Raw genomic sequence first — 23,096 nt, 5'->3', positions numbered from 1 at the left:
ACATGAACCATTAAGTTGTTTTTCAACAGCAGGTAGGTTTTTGTTGTTAAAAGGCAGAAAGCTGCACATGTAAAGAAATTACCTCATGAATCTTTATACACCTGAGTAAGTTACTAAGTGGAACCAAGTTACATCCTTGTGAGACACTAGGTCCCATTCATCTGCTAAGGATGTGAACCAGGCAACCAGCAACAGAACAAGGGGACACAGTCTCAAGTTGTGCCGGGGGAGGTCTAGGCTGGATGTTAGGAGGAAGTTGTTGGCAGAGAGAGTGATTGGCATGGGAATGGGCTGCCCAGGGAGGTGGTGGAGTCACCATCCCTTGGAGGTGTTGAAGAAAAGCCTGGCTGAGGCACTTAGTGCCATGGTCTAGTTGAATGGCTAGGGCTGGGTGCTAGGTTGGACTCGATGATCTTGGAGGCCTCTTCCAACCTGGCTGATTCTATGATTCTAAGTGACTTGGAAGATATTTTCCCCCAAAAAGACCTCTCAGAAATCACTTTGTATCCTGCTAAAGATGGTAATTTTCTCTGTATATTTCTCTGGTTAAAAACACCACTCTGAAGTGGGGTTCATTTGTGGGACTATTAAAGAAAGGAAGAAAATTCAGAAAAAGCATTTCAGAGAACTTAATTCACCTGGAAGATTTGAAAACTACCCCTCAGCAAAGATTAAACCCTCAGCAACAGGAATTGCTACCTGCAGCAAAAGATTAAACCAACCTGATTTCAGGTGAATTGTTGCACTTGAGGCTATATCATTAAATGGCTGTTCTTACCTGAGCAGCTCTCCTCATCATCAGAGATGGGCACCTCCCTTTTCAACAGCATTTCCAGCTCTTCTGTCTCAGCAACATCCACAGGTCTCTCTCCATGCTTGTTGGCTTGGAATGGGTTTCCACCGTGTCGAAGCAGCAGCTTCACAATCTGCAGTAATAAATCAATTCAGCTTTAGGTTTTCCACAACATGTTACCTAAACCAGCAGAAAAATCTTCCACTGCATGTGAAATGTGGACAACCTTGAATTACTCCCCATGAGCCAGCCTGGAAACCAAGACTTTGGCAACTAGAATGAAAACTCCATGTACTCATCATCTGCTCTTCAAATAGGTAATAAGAACACTAAAGAAGCTGTCCTCTGTTACACAGGCATTTCATCATGAGGAAAAGCAGCAATGTTCTTTTATTCTTGCTGTTTCTCATACAACTTACCTAGTTTCTATCAGCTCTCTCTACTCCCCTTCTTGTGGTTCACCTCCTTGCTCCAAATTTTCTAGCACTTAAGTCCATGGAATGGGACAAGTTGTTCAACTACCAGTACTATTGGTTTCAACAGCATTCCAGAAAAGCCCTGAAGAGATTCATGTACCTTAATGGAAGAACAAACTTCCTCCACCTTTAGCTGAATACAGTACAGCAAACCCATCAATTTCTCTAGCACCAAGGGTAAAAAAAACCTGTTAAAGTTAGAATGACACCAAGGCCACTGCATTTTCAGCAGAGGATCCAGTGTGAGTTACATTTTTTCTGTCCTGCATCCTAAGAATGGAGAAGTTCAGCAGGCACTGATATGGTAACATGACCCTCCTTACTTTGAGGGTACAGGAGCAGGCTGCCCAGAGAGCTTGTGGAGTCTCCTTCAGTGGAGAGATTCCAAACCTGCCTGGATGGTGCCATCCTGGGTAGCCTGCTGTGGGTGACCCTGCTTTAGCCCAGGGGTTGGACTAGATGATTTTCAGAGGTCACTTCCAACCCCCAACATGCTGGGGCTGTGTGTGTTCTAGAAAGAGACAGCAGAGTAATTCCTGCATCTATACACATACACACACCAATGCTGTTTTAAACAGGAGAAAGGGGAAAGGTGGGGGGAAAGGGAAGAGTAGGGGGGAATGGAGTAAGGGTGTGAGGGGAAGGGGCAAAGCGGGGGACAAGGGGCAAGGCTGAAGGGGAAGGGGCAAGGGCTTCCCAGTTGAGCATAAGCTGGCAAATAGTGTTCTGGTTTCCAAGAAGAGAAAGAATGAAGCCCCTGGTAATTACAGCCTGCCAGTTTCACTTCAGTGCCTGGTAAAACAGTGGAGAAGGTTGTTCTGCATGTTACTGAGAAAGGCAATGCAGTCACTGGTCATAGCCAGCACCAGCTCCTGAAGGGAAAGTCCTGATTAATTTCCTATTATTACAAGGGCAACCACCTGGCTGAGCAAGGGAAGTCAGGAGATCTGGTGGTTTGGGATTTTAGCAAAGCTTTTGATACTGTCTCTCACAGTGCCCTTCTGCATAAAACATTCAGCACACAGCTAGACAAGTCCATAATGTGATGAGTGAGCAATGAATGGGCTGACAGGTTAGGCTCAAAGAGTTATTATAAGTGGGGTCCCATGAAGCTGATGGCCAGTCACCAGGGCTCAATTTTAGGGCCAGTTCTCTTCCATGGTTTTATAAATTACCTAGATTCAAGGAACTGAATGGACATGAAACAAGGCTGCTGATGATACTATACTAGGAGGAGCTGTGGACTCCATCGAGTGCAGAAAGGCCCTAGAGAGATTTGCACAGATCAGGGAGCTGGGCAGTTACCAACTGCACAACTTCTTATGGGAGCAAGTGCTAGATTCTGCACCTGGGAGAGGGCAATCCTAGCTATGTGTACAAACTGGGGGATGAGAAGCTGAAGGGTAGCCCTGTGGAAAGAGATGTGGAGGGTTGGGCTGATGGCAAGTTTAATATGAGTCAACAATGTGCCCTAGCAGCCATGAGACCTAGCCCAGGCGGTTGAGAAGAGAGGTGCCCAGGGAGGTTGGGGGTTCCCCCTCCCTGAAAATGGTCAAGACCAGGTTGGACAAGGCCTGGAGGGTGTCCAGACCAATGCCAGGGAGTTGGAATAGGATTATCTTCAAGGTCCCTTCCAACCCAAACCATTCTATACATGGATGGAAGGATAAGTGGATGGATGGGGGGATAAGCAGGTGGATGCATGGGGGGATAAGTGGATGGATGGAGGAATAGATGGGGAGGATAAGTAGATGGATGGAGGGAGGGATAAGTGGATGGATGGAGGGAGGGATGAGTGGATGGGGGGTGAAGAGAGGGGAGATTTACACACAAAGCCACAGTATACTGTTTGGAGACATTTTGTGTGAAATTCTCAAGAGTAACAGAAATCTCATTAAGAAAAAGTAATTAAATTATGTATTTAAAAAATAGAAGTCAAACTTCTAAATGCTTGAGAAAACTGAAAATACCTGGCAATAGAAGTAGGATGAAAACTGAGAGATGTAACAACCAAAAAAAATCAAACCAACTTTAAGATGCCCCCAAAACAGCAGCAGCAAAATTATAGAACCATATGACAGCAATCAGGGTAGTCAGGACTTGTTCTAAAGATGGAGCATTTCAAACCTCCTCTTGATTGCCCTCCCACTCTTGCTGTACACTCACATTCCTGTGCCCACTGCTAGCAGAGTCATGAAGTGGTGTATCATCATCCAAGCCCTGTGTGTTCACGTCAGCTCCTGCTGCTATCAGGACTTTGGCGACATCGTAGTAACCGACGTTACAAGCTTCATGCAGTGGTGTCCAACCTGTAGCAAAGAGTGGTAAGCATGAGTTGGAAAGAGTTGAGAGGGTTTTTTTTTACCTCCTGTGTGTTAGGACAAGGAGCAATGAATGTAAGTTGCAGCACAGGAGGTTCCACCTCAATGCAAGGGGGAACTTCTTGACTGTAAGGGTCCCAGAGCACTGCAACAGGCTCCTCAGAGAGGTTGTGCAGTCTCCTTCTCTGGAGACTCTGACGGCCCTGTCTGGATGCATTCCTGTGTGACCTGAGCTAGACTGTATGGTCCTACTCTAGCCCAGGAGTTGGACTCAATGATCTGTTTGGGTCCTTTCCAACCCTTAACACCCTGTGATCTTGTGATCTCTGTTGCCTTAAACCACTTCAAACCACACTTGCACACAGCAGCTGGCAGGAAGGTAATGCCATCCATCTGATGGACAACACTTGCTTTGTCAACTCTAAACATCCTGCCAAATTCCAAACTTTGGTGTGATTAAGCTGAACACAGAAATCACTCAAAGAGGAAAAACAAATCTGGCACAAAATCCCCAGACTAAACATGTGAGAAATTGTTTATCCAGTAAGCATTTGACCACAGCATTAAGTATATATAAATAATATTATTCTACATGGAAACAGCTTGAAAATCACATTATTGGAAAGAACCAATATAGCAAATTATTGTAACCATGCCCCTTCAGAGCTGCTGAACATGGACCAGGAACTGCTACCAACATTCAGCTATCTAACTAGTCTAGATAACAAGCTATGAATAGATATTGGCAGAGAACTTATTCCTGCTGCTTCCTAGAATATTACATTCTTAGCAGTTTTGATTTCCACATTGACAAGCTGAAGTTCAGAGCTCCTTTTTCTGTAGCACAGCCTCAACTGAAGAGATCAACCTTCATGTGTTGTGTTCCTCATTTCAGTTTCCACATTCCTTACTTCAATTTCCTCTCCCCAGCTTGATGCCTTCTACTAAGCTGCCCTGGACTTCCAGCCAGATGCTTCTGCCTTCTCAAAGCCCAGTTCTGTGGAAGGCATTTGCCTTTTCTTTCCAACTTCATCAGTTTAAGTCTAGAAGGATTTATTCACTTGAACTGTGTGTCTAATCCATAATGGGCTTGAACACCCGTGAAGAGGAGGTACAAGAAACTCCCGATTTAATTCCTCACCTTTACTCCACTCAACTTCTCTCAAGTGGCACTCACTTGAATAAAAATAAAGCTAAAAACATAAAAATACTCTACTTTAGAGCAAAACACTTCTTCTGATTTTCCTATACCACACTTCTTCTCCACTTATCTGGGTCACTCGCTGCCTGGCTCCTTTTCATGTTCTTGTCATTCACCCTTTTCCCACTTACCCATAAGCACGACACTTTTCTGCTCTCAGTCCTCTGATCTTGGTCTTCTTTCCCCTTGGTAGCACCCTCCATAATTCATTCCTCTCCGTGTTTTACTGCTGTGCTTTCCTATTCTACCACAATGTCCAGCCTGCCAACTCTAGTCCCGGCTTGCTCACAACATCTGTTTCCTTTACTCTTGTTCTCACACGGCAGTATCGTTCCGGCAGATATCCCATGAGCAGGGTTATATCCTCCCTTACTCATTCATTTTCTGCTCCTTTAGTTCTGCCAGATTCTTAGCTACAAACCTTTAATTATCTCTACACTTCACTGTATCCTGAAGTTTTATGTCTCTCCATGCATGATTCACTGCTCAAATCCTCCTGCTCTTCTTAACTTCTTCCTCTGCACAGTATTTTGAAGCTCAGCCACCTTTGCTTCTCACTTGGGATTATCAATAGAGAAGTATCTCACTTGATTTCAACCATGTCCTCGAGAGTTCTGAATGGAGTCTCTAAAAACTTGCTCCTAATTGATTCCCAGAACCAGCTCTCAGCCATTCTCCTCATCCTTTCATCTGCCTTTACAATTAAATTAAGGTGGGGAAGCATCTGAACCACAGATCTTCTGACAAGCACCTGAGAGTTGTTCAGCCTGGAGAAAGGGAGGCTCAGGAGAGACTTTTTTGCTCTCCACTCTCTGTAAATAGGTTGTAGAGAGGTGAGTATTGGTTTCTTCTCCCAAGTAACAAATGATAGGACAAGAGAAAATGGCCTCAAGTTGTGCCACAGGAAGTTTACATCAGATATTAGAAGAATCATCTTCATCAAAAGGGTTCTCAAACACAGAACCAGGCTGCCCAGGAAAGAGGTGGAGTCACCATCCCTGGAAGAACTTAAAAGCTGTGGAGATAGGGACATGATTTAGTTGTGACCTGACAATGCCGGGTTAACTGCTGGACTTGATGATCTTTAAGTTCTCTTCCAAACTAAGTTATTCTGTGAATTACATCAGGCAAAGTCAGTGACTGATAATAAGATTGTAGGTTGTGTGAGGAGATGCAGAGTTTAGTAACAGGAAGGGCACTACCAACATAATGTATGTTGTCTCCTTATTGGGACAGATAATGTGCACCAAGGTAGATGAGTGTGGTGTAGCTTGTGCTTCTGTCTATGTCTAGCCCCTATCTGGAGCTAAACTCCAGCAGTTGCTTTATCACCTGCTGAGCCCTCCTCAGGAAAAGAGGAGAGATCGGAGGAGGAGATAAGGCCCTTGGGCTAAAATGAAAAGGATTTAATGACATGACAAAACTGTTCACAATGCCAGCATAAAGTGTACAAAGCTATACTCAGCCCAGCAAAGGTACAGCAGTCCTAAAGAGTAGAAGGAAGAGGAGAAGGACCAGGAAGAGTCAAAGCAGGAAGCTCTAACAGGAGACTCTTTTCTCCTCTAACTTAGCCCTTCCAATCTGAGAGACTGGAGAGCTGGGTAAAGAAGAACCAAATGAGGTTCAAGAAGGACAAGTGCAGAGTCCTGCACCTGGGGAGGAATAATAAACTGCACCAGTAGAGGCTGGGAGGTGATCTGCTGGAAAGGATCTGCTCCTCTGTGGAGAGCAACCTGGCAGTGCTGGTGGGTAACAAGCTAACCATGGCACAGCAATGTGCCCTTGTGGCCGAGAAGGCCAATGGGATCCTGGGGTGTATTGAGAAGAGTGTGTCCAGCAGATCAAGGGATCTTGAATACTGTGTTCAGTTTTGGCCTCCTCAGTCTAAGAGAGACAGGAATCTGCTGGAGAGGGTCCAGCAGAGGGCTATGAGGATGATTAGGAGACTGGAGCACTGCCTGATGAGGAGAGGCTGAGGGACCTGGGGCTGTTTAGTCTGGAGAAGACAGAGGGGGGTTAATAAATGTCTATAAATATCCGAGGGCTGGGGGTCAGAACTGGGAAGACAGGCTCTGCTCACTTACTCCCTGTGATAAGACAATGGATGCAAGCTGCAACACAGGAGCTTTCACCTCAACACAAGGGATAACTTCTTGTCTGTAAGGGTTACAGAGCACTGCAACAGGCTCCTCAGAAAGGCTGTGGAGTCTCCTTCTCTGGAGACTTTCAAGGCCTGTCTGGATGTGTTCCTCTGTGACCTGAGCTACATTGTATGGTCCTGCTCTGACAGGGGGGTTGGACTCAATGGTCATTTTGGGTCCCTTCCAACCCCTAACATCCTCTGACCTGTGACTTTATACTGAATGCTGGGTTTATGGACTGGGATCCACATGTAGCCAACTCCAGTCAGCTGTCCTGGCTGACTCCAAACTGCTAATGGTCTGCAGACCAGCAAACCCAGGGTACCTTGTGATCCAGTCCTGTCAGATTAATGATCATTTTGATGTGCCAGCATTTGCTGTCACTCCACCACTTCCCTGCATAGTCTGTTGCTTGGCAACTCTTTTGGTGAATACATTCTTCCTAAAATCCAACTACTCTAAACAAAATCCAGAAGGCATGCACAGGTAATTCTGCAAACACCCACTAAGCAAAGGCCCTGGCCACAGCTTAAACCTCCAGGTATTAATATGCTGTTTTAAAAAGGTATGTACCCTCTGTCCCAGTATTCCACTGCCATCAAGAATAACACCCACAATTAGAGAGTGTCTCTATGTTTTAAGTCCTATTTTTTCTTTGCATGTAGCACAAACTGAAGTTTAATCTCTGACAGCAACCTGAGTACTAACTTTGACATCGCCCAGTCGAGAGGACATAGAATCAACAAGGTTGGAAGAGATCTCCAAGATCATCCAGTCCAACCTAGCACCCAGCCCTATACAGTCATCTAGACCATGGCACTAAACATCACAGTATCACCAAGGTTGGAAGAGACCTCATAGATCAAGTCCAACCTGTTACCACATGCGGCAACTTACCTGCAAAATCTTTTACGTTGACATTCGCACCTAAGCGGATCAGCTCCTTCACTTGTTTGACATCCCCCCGGATTGCTGCCATGTGTAGTGGAGTTTCCCCTCTCTCATTTCTCTTGTTCACTTTGTCTTTCTGCCTTGAAGAAGAGGTTGGAGTTTTCTTCTGCGATGGTGGTGTTTGTAAGGGGTGATTTAAGGTGGAATCTACAACGTAAGGTTTGAAACGGTCACTCTTTAGTTACTGTAAGACTATTTTTACCTCACCTCACGTTACCACTTGCATTCCAAGATGACAGTAATCAGTGAATAATTTGTATTTAAATAAAGGACTTCACATTTACCAACACAATGTCTATTTGCAGTGTGGAAAAAGGGTGCTGTTGTTAAAGTAGGTTTCAAGGACAGATGAAGTTTGTCTGAAACACAAGCTCCACCTGCTCTGGTACAAATTCTGCTGACACAAGACAAAACATGACCATACAGATCACAGGATCACTTTGGTGGAAACTAACCCAACCTTTTAAGATCATTGAGTCTAACCATTACCTAAATCTAGTGCTGAACCATGTTCCATGGCACCACAGCTCTGGCTCTTTTTAACAGAGACTCAACCACCTGCCTGGGCAGCCTGTTTCAGTGTTTGAGAACCCTTTCTGTGAAGAAGTTTCTTCCCATTTCCAGCCTAAACCTCCCCTGGTGTAATTTGAGGCCACTTCCTTTTGTCCTATCGCTTGTTACTATGGAGAAAAGACCAACACCCATCTCACTCCAACCTCCTTTCAGGGAGTTGTGGAGAGTAAGGTGGTCTGTCCTCAGCCTCCTCTCCTCCAGGCTAAATAATTCCAGTTCCCTGAGCTGCTCCTTGCATGACTTGTGCTCTAGACCCTTCATCAGCTTTGCTGGCCTTCTCTGGATCCTCAATGTCTTTCTTGTAGCAAGGGCCAAAAACTGAACCCAGCACTCACGGTGTGGCCTCAGCAGTATTGAGTACAGGGGACAATCATTTTCCTGGTTCTGCTGGCCACACTGTTCCTGATACAGGCCAGGATGCTGTTGGCCTTCTTGGCCACCTGAGATCAGTACCTATCTTGCTTCCCCTTCCTCCAGCACAATTCCACTCTATTTTCATGTAGTGCGATGCCAGTTGAAAGGAAAACATTGTGTATGGTACTTCTCAGCTGCAGCAACACAAACCCTTTGGGGTAGCTGAGGTAGTTTAAGGAAATACAGCTATTCCCTTTTAAATGCTACTTTCATATACCTGTAGAACACACACTTTAATATAAAGATTTTTCTTACACACAGATGGACCAAGAAAGTTTGAAGTTCTGAATTAAAACCAAGTGTTACTCCTCTCCCATTAAATCACAGAATCTCAGATTGCAATTCTCATTCCCTGTTTTGGCTTCAAAATCTCTTGTGGGGCACCATAATTGAGTAGATAAAATCACCTACAACTGTGGGCATCAGTTTGGTTTTCCTGCAGCCCTGTCCTAGCTTCAAAGCCTCTTGTTCTGTTGGGCACCATAACTGAGTAGATAAAATCACCTACAACTGTGGGCATCAGTTTGGTTGTCATGCAGCCCTGTCCTAGCTTCAGGCTTTGAAGCTAGGACAGGTCTGCAGGAAAACCAAACTGATGCCTACAAAGCTTCTTGTTCTGTTGGGCACCATAACTGAGTAGATAAAATCACAGAATCAAAACCTAAGGAAGCAATCCAGTTTCATTCTAACTTAAAAAACCCACTCTGAATGAGACAACAGAATAATGGTTAAACTTCCTAAAAACACAGTTAACATTCAGGTTTTCAAAGAGTGCATGGAAGAGTGTTTGAGAGGCAAAAAGATATTGAAATAAAGACATTTTCAGATCAATCCTACAGCTCTCACAATCCAAAAGTTTGCACAAATACACAGAAAGTCAAGAATTTTTCATCAGTTTACTCATCAGTGAAAAATCATTTTAACAGACTTGGGATTAATGTAACTAGCTCCAATAAAAGTCAAGGATTCTTGAAAGGCATCAGGATTCAGAATAGTGGGACTGGGAGAGAACTGCACAGGTAGAAGAAAACTTTTCACTTTGTAAGATCACCTGGGCTGTTGTCTCTTGCTGTCATCTGCATGAGAAGTGCCATCTGCTTGCGCTCTGACAGAGGATAGCCAAACAGGATGCTAACTGGCGTTGACTTCTTATTTGCAGCATCCTTCTTCAGTTTCTTTTTCTCAGGTCCTTCCTTGTCTGGAAATATGGACATGTGAAAAATTAACCTGCAGCTGTGTTAGGGCATCATTCTAGATGTGCAACCAGCTTTCTTTTTCAGGTATGTGAACTGGTGATGGCAATTAGATTTTACATCTCTAATTTACTGCACTTGAGTTAGTTTTGGCTACCTGCTCTCACCAGGAAAATAACATAGTGACTGAAAGCACTTTCCAATGTAGGACAAGGATCAATGGATGTAAGCTGCAGCACAGCAGGTTCCACCTCAACACAAGGAGGAACTTTTTTACTGTAAGGGTCATAGAGCACTGGAACAGGCTTCCCAGAGGGGCTGTGGAGTCTCCTTCTCTGGAGACTTTCAAGGCCTGTCTGGATGTGTTCCTCTATGACCTGAGCTAGATTGTACGATCCTGCTCTGGCAGGGGGACTGGACTCAATCTCTTCGGGTCCCTTCCAACCCCTAACACCTGTAATCCTGTAAAGCTGCCAGGAATATTACAAAGGAGTTCTAAAAGATTAAAACCCTGTTTCACAGCAGCAACCATAGAACACCAGGTTGGAAGGAACCCCAAGGATTATCCAGTCCAACCTTTTGGAGAATCACAGAATGTTAGCAATTGGAAGGAACCTCCACAGATCATCAAGCCCAATCCCCTGCCAAAGCAGGATCACCTAGGGCAGGCCACGCAGGAACACACCCAGGTGGGTTTTGAAAGTCTCCAGAGAAGGAGACTCCACAGCCTCTCTGGGAAGCCTGTTCCAGTGCTTCTATATCCTCACCATGAAGAAGTCTCTCCTCTTGCTGAGATGAAACCTCTGGCACTTGTCTGATGGCTGTCCCAGCCCTAACCTTTGACATGTACAAGGGATATATGTACAAGAAATTAAATCTCCTGAGAAATTTGGGGAACGTGCCTTCTGGTGACTGCTTTGCTACCAATAGAACTGTGACCAAGACTCAGGGGTAACTGTACTCTCGGAATACAACCAGATCCCTCCATCTTGGTTTCTAAGGCATCACTTTAAGAATGGGATTTTGCAGTGTTGAAACCAGTTCTAATAAAATGTTGCTTAAGCTGGAATTACTAGCTTGTGCAGAAAAGGTATCCTGAACACATCACAGCAGTTTAGACTGCAGGAAAAGTTCACTGTCCATAGCTTCTTATCTTCATAACCTCAGCAACCTTTTCTTTCCCATGGAGGAGACTACATCTACCAATCTTTCCCACGCTCTCTCTCCAAAGAGCTGACAACTGTGTTTCAAATCCAGACACTTAGGTGTCATTTTCTCAGTTCATTTGTTTAAACAAATGGACCTCTAGAGATGACAACAGACAGAAAAATTTATTATTACAACAGAAGCAAAGGAACAAGGTTAGGAAACAACTGAAATATGTGGAAAAACCATGCTGGCCTGCTAGGTCTTGCTAATGACAAGCAGGCAACTTTTATACTTGGTGTCCTTTTTTTTTCAGGGGAAAAAAAAAAGTCAGCATAAAACCATAATATACAATTAAATTAGGACATATTTTACCCACATTGAGGAAACAAAAAAGGGTTCTACCTGTGTCTGAATTCCGATCTTCATTTCGAGACGGACTAATGGTAAAAGGAAGTTTCCGTTTTATGGAAGGCTTTTCTTTCATCTCCTTCCCCACATCACTTCTATCCACTTTGGGGTTTTTGCTGTAGGAAGCAATCTTGTCCTTGCTCTAATATAAATAAAAAGTACACTAAGTAATTTTGTAGAGAGAAGGATTAAGTCTTATAAGGCTGAAAATGTAGGTGAGAATGTTATGTGACCGTGTGTTATGATGTGCTTTACAGAGTTTATTCCAAAGGTTCTACAATAACCTTATGAAAAACAATCAATGCCCTTTATCTGTTTTTAAAATGAGTATATTCTACGTTATTTCTGCTTCCAAACATCACTGTTGGATTGCTGTTCACTGTTAGAGCCTTAATTAATAAGCCAAGGAACATGCACTGGAGAAGAATTTGCCAAGTCTTAACAACAATCCCAATTTCCTTCCCTGACCGTAACATAACAATGACATTAAAAACACATTAAAAGCAATTCAGAGTGTGAGCAGTAACACAGCAACAACAAAACAACCTTCCAGCAACACTGCCCTGCTTCCACCTCAGCCCACAATCATTGTCATACAATGGTTTGGATTGGGAGAGACCTCCAAAGGTCATCTGTTCCAACTCCCGTGAAGTGGGAGCAGGGACATCCTCCACTAGATCAGGTTGCCCAGAGCCCTGCTGTGCTGCTTTGAGGCTAATTTTTACTGAGAGGAATGAAATCTTTAGCTGTGAAGGAAGAAAAACAACATGTGCCCTATACCACCATTCTTCTGCTGAGAAATGCAACCAGTCAAAATCAAGGTAAGACAGGCACTTCACAAACACACACTGCTCACCTCTTCACTTTGGGCTGTGCCTTCTTTCTGGCAGTCCGGTCTCTGGCTGACTGCCTTTAACTCTCTAACCTACCTAACCCTTTTTTTCCCCTCTAACCTCCTTGCCATCTTTTTCTGACATCTCACCTCAGATCTCCAGATCTATCACATGAGATATACGTGGCTTGACCTGGTTATTTCTGAAGGGAGGGAAAAAGGGAGGGGGAAGGGGGTTTGGAGTGAGAGCCCTACTGGGGAATCCAACTGCTTCTGGGAGGGGTATTGTGTTTTCTTGTGTTACTTTTAATTTGTATATAACTGCAAATATTGGTGTATATATGCTTCTATATTGTGCTAAGCTGTAAATACAGCTTCAGTCCTTAATGTCCATCCTTCTGAGTCCGGATGATTTTCCTTAAGTGGGGTGGGTCTGAAACCATCACATCTGTTGAGCCTGACCTTGAATATCTCCAAGGATGGGACCTCAACTACCTCTCTGAGCAACCACCCGTCCATAATCATCCATACAGGACTCTATTTCTATTTCAGCATGACAAAAAGAATGCATTGCTTCCCTTTCAAAAGCAAGATTCACTAAGAACTTAGAAAATCTTTGAATAAGCTTTTAAACCTAGTGTCAGTTTTAGAAGGAGTAGGTACAAGCTATTTGGATTTTCTTTAGTTGGAGAAATCTGGGATTTTTGGACTTATAAAACCTACTCATAGAATCATTTTGGTTGGAAAAGACCTTTAAGATCATTGAGTCTAACCATTAACTTTTAAGGTTAACAAAGGAAAAAAAGATGGATGGGCAAAATATTAACTTGTGATTCATTATTTTGGTAACATAGGAGGTCAAAGTATGTAAAAGACAGAGGGTTAGTGAGAAGGCTGCTTGAGAGAAACCTCAGCAATCCCAACATTTTGGCCTACCCCACTCAAGAGGCTAAAGAGAATATTAACATATCCTGTTCACTGCATACTGCAGAAACACATCACCCAGCTCCACAGCTTCATATCACTCTTAACAGATGATCAGATGAAACCATGAGTATATTAGAACCACAAAACCATAGAACTGTTTCAATTGGAAAAGACCTTTAAGATCATCAAGTCCAACCATAATCTAACTCTACCTAGTTAGTCTGATGCTAAACCACATCCCTCAGCACCACATCTCTCTGCCTTTTAAACACTTCCACCTCTCTGTGGAGCCTATTCCAGAGTTTGAGAAACCTTTCAGTGAAGAAGTTTCTTCTAATGTCCAACCTAAACCTCCCCAGGTCCAAATTGAGGATATTTCCTCTTTTACTGTCACTCACATGTGACTAGGGAGAAGAGACTGATCCCCACCTCACTACAATCTCATTTCAGGGGGTTGTAACGAGCAGGAGGGTTCCCCCTCAGCCTTCTTTTCTTCAGGCTGAACAACTCCAGATTCCTAGGCTGCTCCTCATAGTATTTGTTCTCCAGACCCCTCACCAGCTTCACTGTGCTTTTCCAGACAACACTCCAGCAACTCAGAAGGTTTCTTGTAGTGAGGGGCCCAAAACTGAAGCCCTTATTCATGGTGTGGCCCCACCAGTGTTGAATACAGAAGGAGAATCGCTTCCCTACTGGCCACATTATGACCGATCTAAGGCAGGATGCCGTTGGCCCTTTTGGCTACCTGGGCACACACACACAGACTCACATTCATCTGACTGTCAACCAACACCCCCAGGTCTTCCTCTGCTGAGCAGCTTCCCATCTTCTCTTTCTCAGGTCTGAGGCATTCATGGGGTTGTTGTGGCCCATGTGCAGGACCCTCCACTTGGCCTCACCCTGCTGGTCTCAACCCATCCAGATCCTTCTGCAGAGCCTTCCTACTCTCAAGCAGCTCAACACTCTTCAACTGTGTATATGAGTTTTGTTAAATATTATGACTGATGAACTGCTTCTTTGGCAATCACTGAATATTAATTTTGTGATGATCTAATTAGGAGGAGAAGCAATTAAAAATGAACACTTTCATCTACTTAAAGATAGACTGAAAATGACAGAACAGGTTAGACACAGAATACACTGGAAAACACAAGAGTATTTTGGTCCTTACATGTTGTGGAAAGAAAACAACACTATGCCACCACCAGTACTGGACTTTCCCACTTACAAGACACAGTGAGTTTGGGTTTTTGAGGAGTCAGCATAGTTAGTGCTAGTTAGTATTTCTAGTGATGATGATGAAATAGAGATGCAGACACAACTGGAGAGAGGGAGAGGCAAAGAGCACTGGCAAAGGGCAAATAAAATGACTAGTGGAATTAAAACTACAGCTTAAATAGAAATCAAAACTAAAAGGGCCAGGATAAAACCAAAGTTCTACAGACTGCTAATCAACTGCACAACCACAAGACCCTGCATTAAAAAAATCATAGAACTCTTTGCAGGCTCCTGGACTCAATGTCAAGAAAAGCAAGGCAAGAGGAGGTATCGAAGCCCACTCGCAGAAGAGGGATTTGGATTTAAAGAGTCAGGGCTGGGTGCTAGGTTGGACTGGATGATCTTGGAGGTCTCTTCCAACCTGGTTGATTCTATGATTCTATTCCAACTACTCCTGGGCACTATGACAGCATGGACATCATCTCCACAGGGCAGAAAGCAAGGTTCAAAATTCAGCATGAATAGGTTTAGTTCAATATGATGAAATGAAGATCTAAAATGAAGTTGATGTCTTTTATAAAGCAAGCTGCAACTTAAGAGTGTGGACTTTCTAACAGGGTTCTTCAAAGTGAAAATTGCTATTCAAACAAACCTGCATTACATACTCTCCATGTCCACTCCAGACAAAGGACATTCTATGGCTATACACTGCAAGAGGAGCCAAGCAAAGTTTATTTATCCTTCTGCTAAGTATCTAACTCTCTGCTGGTCAGTTCAAGTACATACCCAAAGAAGCTGCCCAAGGAGGCTGGAATTTCCAACAGGCAAGGCTTGAAAGGAAAGGCCTGGCAAACATCTATCAAGAGCAGAGTACAGCCTAGTCCACTCTGGCGCAAATGGGATGAACTCAGTGTTTAATGTTGAGGAGGTCTGAGTAACAAGAAAGAATTTTCTCTGTCCTCTGTGATGAGGAACACATTTTTCATCTGCTCAACACAAAGTATCTTGGAAGGCTAACAAAGAGCAGTTTGGACCATTCCTTGATATCCCATTCCAGCTCTATTGTCTGGTAGAGCTACAATTGATGACAACAGACAAAAGGAGACAACAGAGTGCCATGGAATGCAGCAGCTGTACTCAGCCCTGGGAGAACAAGCGTTCTTTTTCTGCCTATCAAAGCTAATTACATACTGAAGTGTGTTCTGCATGGTATTCAGATGGCTTTGGGCACTATTGTTGGACTCTTCAATGACACTTAATTCCTTACAAGGCTCAAATGTGTTTCTCCTTGGGACCACACATCTATCACTTGCTTCCTGAGTCTTGCCTGTGTATGTTCTGAAGTATAAATTCAGATAAATTTAAGTTTCATTATGTCCTGATGTTGTAAAATATCTCATACAGACATTAAATGTCTGTCTGCTGTACACACTTACTAGTTTTTTTAAATTTACTTTATGTTCCCAAGATCAGCAATTGAAATAAAATACATGAACCCTGAAGCATGTATGACATAAGCTCAGTTTATTAATGGGAATGTTATTCCTAATAGTTTAGTTTCTGAGCTCTCTGAACACCTCAACACACAGCTGATCACTCCACTATTTACTGTTTCCTAGAACAGCATAAGCAGCATGAATTTCCACTGGACAAGTATGAAAGACCTGTGCTGTAGGCCCTTCACCAGCTTCGTTGCTGTTCTTCGGACATACTTCAGTACCTCAGAGTCCTGCTTGGAGTGAGGGGGCCAAAACTGAAAGCAGTATTTGAGATGTGGTCTCACTGGTGCTGAGTACTGCTCTACTCACAGTATCACAGCATCATCAGGGTTGGAAGAGACCTCACAGATCATCAAGTCCAACCCTTCACCACAGAGCTCAAGGCTAGACCATGGCACCAAGTGCCACGTCCAATCCTGCCTTGAACAGCTCCAGGGACGGCGACTCCACCACCTCCCCGGGCAGCCCATTCCAGTGTCCAATGACTCTCTCAGTGAAGAACTTTCTCCTCACCTCCAGCCTAAATTTCCCCTGGTGTAGCTTGAGGATGTGTCCTCTTGTTCTGGAGCTGTCCACCTGAGAGAAGAGAGCAACCTCCTCCTGGCCACAACCACCCCTCAGGTAGTTGAAGACAGCAATAAGGTCACCCCTGAATTCTGGAATTGAGAAACCCAGAATTGGACACAATACTCCAGATGTGGTCTCACCAAGGCAGAGTAGAGGGGTAGGAGAACCTTTGTGACTTGCTGGCCATACTCTTAATGCACCCCAGGACACCACTGGCCTTCTTGGTAAATGACACTATGCTCACCCACACTTCTGATCCCTGGAAAAGGTGATTCATATCTTCATATGAATTCAGAGCTTCTTTAATGTACTGGCAAAGGAGCCACATGGCTGCTCCAGATGCCCAGGGAGGTGGTAGAGTCACTGTCCCGGGAGGTGCTCAAGAAGAGCCTGGAGGAGGCACTTAGTGCCATGGTCTAGTTGATTGGACAGGGCTGGGTGCTAGGTTGGACTGGATGATCTCAGAGGTCTCTCCAACCTGGTTGATTCTATGATTCTAAGGTACCGGGGGGGGTCACGTGGCCTATAAGTTGTAACTGCTACTGCTACTAGCAGAGAGGGAGCATTTTAAGGGATCAGAGGCAGGAGATGACTGCAGACAAAGGTGTCAACACAATCAGTGAGTGAAGCGAGCACAAGGATCACTACTAAGTTTTTTCAACACCCACTTGGGAAATTAGCTCCATTTAACACAACAGCAGCAAGCAACAGGTAGAGGAGGTGAGGGGGATTCAGAGGTGGAGATCAGAAGGCGAAAAAGGGACTTGCAAGTGAATTATTTTGATTGCTTTATTTTAAATGAACTCAGATTCCAGAGTAATTTCTACATTCAATCAAGAGCCTATAATCTGCACTACAGAAATATGGTAATCTAGTTCCATATACTCACACCTACAAACGTGTTCCAAGGATTTCAAGCCATATTTTGAGCAAAGAAACAGGGGGAGGAAAGGAAGACTTTAAGAAGTGACATATTCCACCATTTTTGCTTTGATGAAAGTGAACAGAAGATGAAAATTCATTTTAACCTTTGTGTTATGGATTTTTAAGTTTGCTTTAAAACCCTGAGCATAAATAAAGCCTAAAACCCAATCAATTTTCCTACCAGCTGGTGATTATGCCCTCCAGATGCTCCTGTGCTAAAAGATTCTTTGCAGAAATAGTGAAATGTCAAGATAATGAGGTTCTACAGCCAGACAATATTTTGGGGCTTTAAAGAACCTAAAAATCTTTACTTATTAACAAGTGTGTAAGTAAAAATGCACTTTTCAGCAGCACTAGATTTCACTGCAGTAGTCTTCCTCTTCCTGCTTCTTGTAGACTCTGGGCATTCCCCCACTCTTTCCCAGTACTGAACGATGCCTCAGTTAACTTGACCATAACCCAAACAAGGAGCAGAACAAAAATACCCTGGAAAATCCAACATTTTTTCATCTCTTTACTAGGTAAGCCAACTTCCTCTCCCCTTTTTATTCTGTTATCTTCCTCTTCTTATCTAAGCAGCTCATCAGAGCTAGTAGAAACAACTACCTTTGCCTTACTTTACTGGCACACATAAAACAAAGTGGAAACAGACTAAAAAGTCAGAGGTTTTCCAGGAATATTTCCAGAAGACAAACAGAAGGAGATACTGAATCTGCTCCTCTTACTTTTTAATCTCTTTGTGTCTTATAATTATTCATTAAGAGGTTTCACAAAGAATACAGACTCCAATAAAATAGTAAATATGACCACACACACACACACAATCTTCTTTTCCAGAGAAGAGATAAATGAGATTCTGCCTCCTTAGTACAATATTCAACTCATCACTCAAGGCACAATACTCTTCTGCTCCTCATTTGTACTACAGATAAACTTGTCTATTGCACAAGTCTACTCAGCTGACAAAATGGAAAAGAGGATTATTCACAGCTAGGCTCCAGTCTGAAAATTAAGGGAAACAACAAACCACCCTGCAGTGTTACTGGAGCTGCTACATTCCTTCGTTTTCCAGCACTCAAAACCAGATTGTAGCAATTTGGAAGTGGATTCCCTTGTACAGAAGTTACTCTCCTGAAGCATTTGGATTTCAAGTTCTCCTAACGGAGGGAACAAGTCCCTGTGTAACAAAGGAATGCAACAAACTTGTGTTGGTTCATTGGTCTGTGCTTCAGAAACCTTTTATGTGACTGCTGTAGACATTGTAAAACTAAATAAAATATGAACCATTGTTCTTGTGCCTGTAAAAAGACTTTATATGATGTAAGACATGGAAACTAAGCACTAACTTACATCAAACAAACCCACCATGTCCAGCTTCCTTTTGAATTAAGCTGCAAGTTAGAACAGAAGGCAGGGATTCTGTTTCCCAGCTTAATTTACAGATAAAATCATGTAAAACTTATTTCTTCCCTGCACTCTAAAGATCAGAATACAGATCCACTTTTACTTCTTCCCATTACAGCAACAAAACCCCATGATGAAGCACATGCTCTTCACTTCACTGCAATTAAATGGACCTCGATTTCAATTTGTTACCTTTCTTGCAGTTGTTTTTTCCACCATGGTGCTGTCACTGTCAGAATTTTCAACGTGAACTGTTTTTGTTGACCCAAATTTGGGCATTTTATAGCTGTTTAGCTAGCTGTAACTTCTGTCAGTGGGTTCATCGTGTGTCTGCAAAACAAACAAACAGGCAACATTATATAAATGTGCACACTGCAGTGTCATGTCAGGACAAATGTTACTGCAGACGGAGGCAGAGCTGAATAGTACCCTAAAAAGGATGACTAACAACACCTGACTTTAAGCATCCCACTTGCAGCTCAATCCTTGGGGTGAAAACCATAAAGGTCTGACATGGTTGCTACTGGTGACAATGTCATCAGAAAACCACCGAGTTAGTGATGAGGTTGAACTGCTTCAACCCTCTAACTTATCTCTTTGGTTGTCTGATAGGTCATCAGTTCAATACCTCACCGAATTCTATAGGTAGTAAGGCTGGGAAGATGCACAAGATAATTTCTAGCAACACTCTGAAGGGAAATTAAGTTTTCTGGCTTAATTATCTACCCAAACTATGACAGAAAGAAAGTCAGACCTTGGTGATTTGCTACCTTTTTGTTTGAACAGAAGAGATGTTAGAAGAAAAATCTGTTAGAGGTTAGACCTGAAACTAGAAACCTTAATTTCCCCTATAGCAAGTTACATAAAGCATATATGTGTGTATATATATGTACATAAAACTCTAAGGGCTCTGTGGTGTTGGATCTCCAAGGTCCCCCAGTAAGTGTCATTACAGATTCACATAATGGAAGAGGTTTCCACTGTGAGGGTGGTGAGACACCGGAACAGGTTGCCCAGGGTGGTGGTGGAAGCCCCATCCCTGGACGATTTAAAGGCCAGGCTGTATGTGGCTCTGGGCAACCTGATCTAGTAGAAAGTGTCCATTCCCATGGCAGAGGGGTTGCAGCTATATGATCCTTGAGGGCCCTTCAATTCTGTGATTCTGTTTGACTTGCTTCTTCTACAGAATGAAGAGTCACTACTCCTCCTCTAAGAGTGCCTGAGAGGAAAGGTCACATGAAAAGTAAAACCATTTTTGACACCATTTTATGGTGGGTGATGCTCAACTGATGTGTCAGGTTACAAATACTTATGCCATGATGGTCTTGCTGAGCCTGGTAGTAAGTTTATGTCTCAGCCAGACGCCACTGCAGTTCTCATGTTTCTACTCTTGCTTTACAGTTAAGACTTTGAGATCATCATATAGTAAATTTGCTGCTGTTGCAGGACTAGGGCCACTGGTCTGGTTTGACACAGGTAACTGACAATAGAAACTGCTGTTTTCTCTTGGCAGATGATTGAGAAAACTGTTTTGTGCATGAGACTTGACAGACATTTCAGATTTAAAGGAATCTCTATACCTCAACCCCCCTTCATCCATCCATCCATCCATCCACTCATCCATCCACCTTCCCTCCTCCTCAAGATCTAAACTATGGGCAATTCTTGACTAAGATGAATACCACTGCATACAACACAGTAACATTTCACTTTCTTCTTCCAGAACAAGAAAAGGAAGGACAAGAGAAGAAGGCAAGTGCAAAATGCTCAATCCTAAATTCAGAAAAGCAGGAAATGCTGCACTAAGGTCTGCTCTTTTCCTTCCTTTTGCTCACACCTGAGGGTTTTTTATTTATTTAACATGAACCACTTAATGGAAACCAGGAAGAGCTTAACTAGAAAGTGCCTCACATAAAACAACCTGAATCTTGCCTCCACTATGATGATAAAACATTGTGAAATTCCTGCTGCTCCACCCTCACCTAAGACAAAAGCAACAACAGGTTATTATTTCCTCCATTCCTGAGTGTGATCAGATCTTCTGCCACTGGTATGTGGCAAAAGTAACAATATCCAGGATGTCTCCCAAACCTGGCTGTCAGCCTGCAGGAATGGATCATAGAATCAACCACATTGGAAGAGATTTCCAAGATCATCCAGTCCAACTAGCATCCAGCCCTAGCCAATCAACCAGACCATGGCACTAAGTGCCCCAGCCAGGCTTTTCTTCAACACCTCCAGGGACAGTGACTCCACCACCTCCCTGAGCAGCCCATTCCAATGCCAATCACTCTCTCTGCCAACAACTTCCTCCTAACATCCAGCCTAGACCTCCCCCAGCACAACTTGAGACTGTGCCCCCTTGTTCTCTTGCTGCTTGCCTGGCAGAAGAGACCAACCCCACCTGGCTACAGCCTCCCTTCAGGTAGTTGTACACAGCAACGAGGTCACCCCTGAGCCTCCTCTTCTGCAGGCTGCACACCCTCAGCTCCCTAAGCCTCTCCTCACAGGGCTGTGCCCCAGGCCTCTAACCAGCTTCATCACCCTTCTCTGGACACATTTCAGTATCTCAGCATCTCTCTTGAATAAGGGAATGGCCTCAAGCTGCACCAGGGGAGGTTTGGGCTGGATATTAGGGAAAAAAAAAATCACTGAAAGGGCTGTCAGACATTGGGATAGGCTGCCCAGGGAAATGGTGGAGTCACCATCCCTGGATGTGCTTAAAAGCCGTGCAGATGTGGTGCTTGGGGGCTATGGCTTACTGGTGGACTTGGTAGAGTCAGGTTAATGGTTTGGACTCAATGATCTTGAGGGTGTCCTCCAACCTATGATTTTATGATTTCTTCAGCCCTACTGATCTGGAGAGTAACTATTCATTTTTAAAGGCCATCAGAACACAGAGTTATTTGCCTTTTCCTTTGATTTGCTTTTTGTTAACAGCTTCAGAAAGATTCCTGGTGCAGAGTAATCTAGAAGGAGTTTCCTCTAGTTTACAAAAGCATTTCTTAACTCAAAAAGACAGCAATGAATGTTTTTGCTCTGTTGCTGATTACACCACACACAGAGTATTACCACAGCAGCCAGTATCTGTTTTCATGAGTTTAAAAAGAAAACATAAGTGATAAATCCAATTTAGCCCAGACTCCACCACCTCCCTGGGCAGCCCATTCCAAGGCCAATCACTCTCTCTGACAACAACTTCCTCCTAACATCCAGCCTAGACCTCCCCCAGCACAACTTGAGACTCTGTCCCCTTGTTCTGTTGCTGGTTGTCTGGGAGAAGAGACCAACCCCACCTGGCTACAGCCTCCCTTCAGGGAGTTGTAGAGAGCAAGGAGGTCACCCCTGAGCCTCGTCTTCTCCAGGCTGCACACCCCCAGCTCCCTCAGCCTCTCCTCACAGGGCTGTGCTCCAGGCCCCTCACCAGCTTTGTTGCCCTTCTCTGGGCACGTCCCAGCACCTCAACATTTCTCCTGAATTGAGGGGCCCAGAACTGGACACAGGACTCAAGGTGTGGCCTGTCCAGTGTTGAGTACAGGGGAATAATAACCTCCCTTGTCCTACTGGCTACACAAATCCTGATGCAGGCCAGGATGCCATTGGCTCTCTTGGCCACCTGGGCACACTGCTCGCTCATGTTCAGCTACTATCTACCAGTATCCCCAGGTCCCTCTTTACCTGGCTGCTCTCCAGGCACTATGTCCCCAGCCTGTAGTGCTGCTTGGGGTTGTTGTGGCCAAAGTGTAGAACCCTGCACTTGGCCTTGTTAGATCTCATCCCAGTGGCCTCTGCCCACCCATCCAGCCTGTCTAGGTCCCTCTGCAGGGCTCTCCTACCTTCCAACAGCTCCACACCTGCTGCTAGCTTGGTGTCATCTGAAAACTTACTGATGCTGGACTCAATCCTCTCATCCAGATCAATAAAGATGTTAAAACACACCAGCTAACCAAGAGTTTCTCCCTTCTGAGTGCTCAGCATCCCTCTATTTCCTTTCAAGTCTTACTGAACTTGATACTGAAACAGAAATAATTTTTTTAATGGCAAAACAACAACAAAAATCTACTTCAAGCTACAGGTATTGCACGGGGGCAAGAGGATGATGGAA

At 43.9% G+C, this 23,096-nt stretch overlaps 1 protein-coding gene across 2 annotated transcripts in view; it reads right to left on the bottom strand.

The window, feature by feature from the left end:
• Positions 1-23,096, bottom strand: part of ANKRD12 (ankyrin repeat domain 12) — a 62,503-nt gene that overhangs the window by 22,111 nt on the left and 17,296 nt on the right. For both annotated transcript variants that reach the window (XR_010303765.1, XM_064150201.1), the window contains exons 2-7: positions 19,184-19,321; positions 11,615-11,762; positions 9,922-10,068; positions 7,830-8,030; positions 3,436-3,578; positions 779-926 (exon numbers count right to left, since the gene is read on the bottom strand). Coding sequence is in view for 1 of the 2 variants with exons in the window: in XM_064150201.1 (XP_064006271.1) it covers positions 779-926; positions 3,436-3,578; positions 7,830-8,030; positions 9,922-10,068; positions 11,615-11,762; positions 19,184-19,270 (874 nt within the window). In the remaining variant the exon portion in view is untranslated. The remainder of the gene's footprint in view (positions 1-778; positions 927-3,435; positions 3,579-7,829; positions 8,031-9,921; positions 10,069-11,614; positions 11,763-19,183; positions 19,322-23,096) is intronic.

The sequence above is a fragment of the Pogoniulus pusillus genome, chromosome 10 (genome assembly GCF_015220805.1).
Source record: "Pogoniulus pusillus isolate bPogPus1 chromosome 10, bPogPus1.pri, whole genome shotgun sequence".
Taxonomy (NCBI): domain Eukaryota; kingdom Metazoa; phylum Chordata; class Aves; order Piciformes; family Lybiidae; genus Pogoniulus; species Pogoniulus pusillus.
Note: the sequence above shows the minus strand (reverse complement) of the source record. Positions and strands in the feature narration are given on the sequence as shown.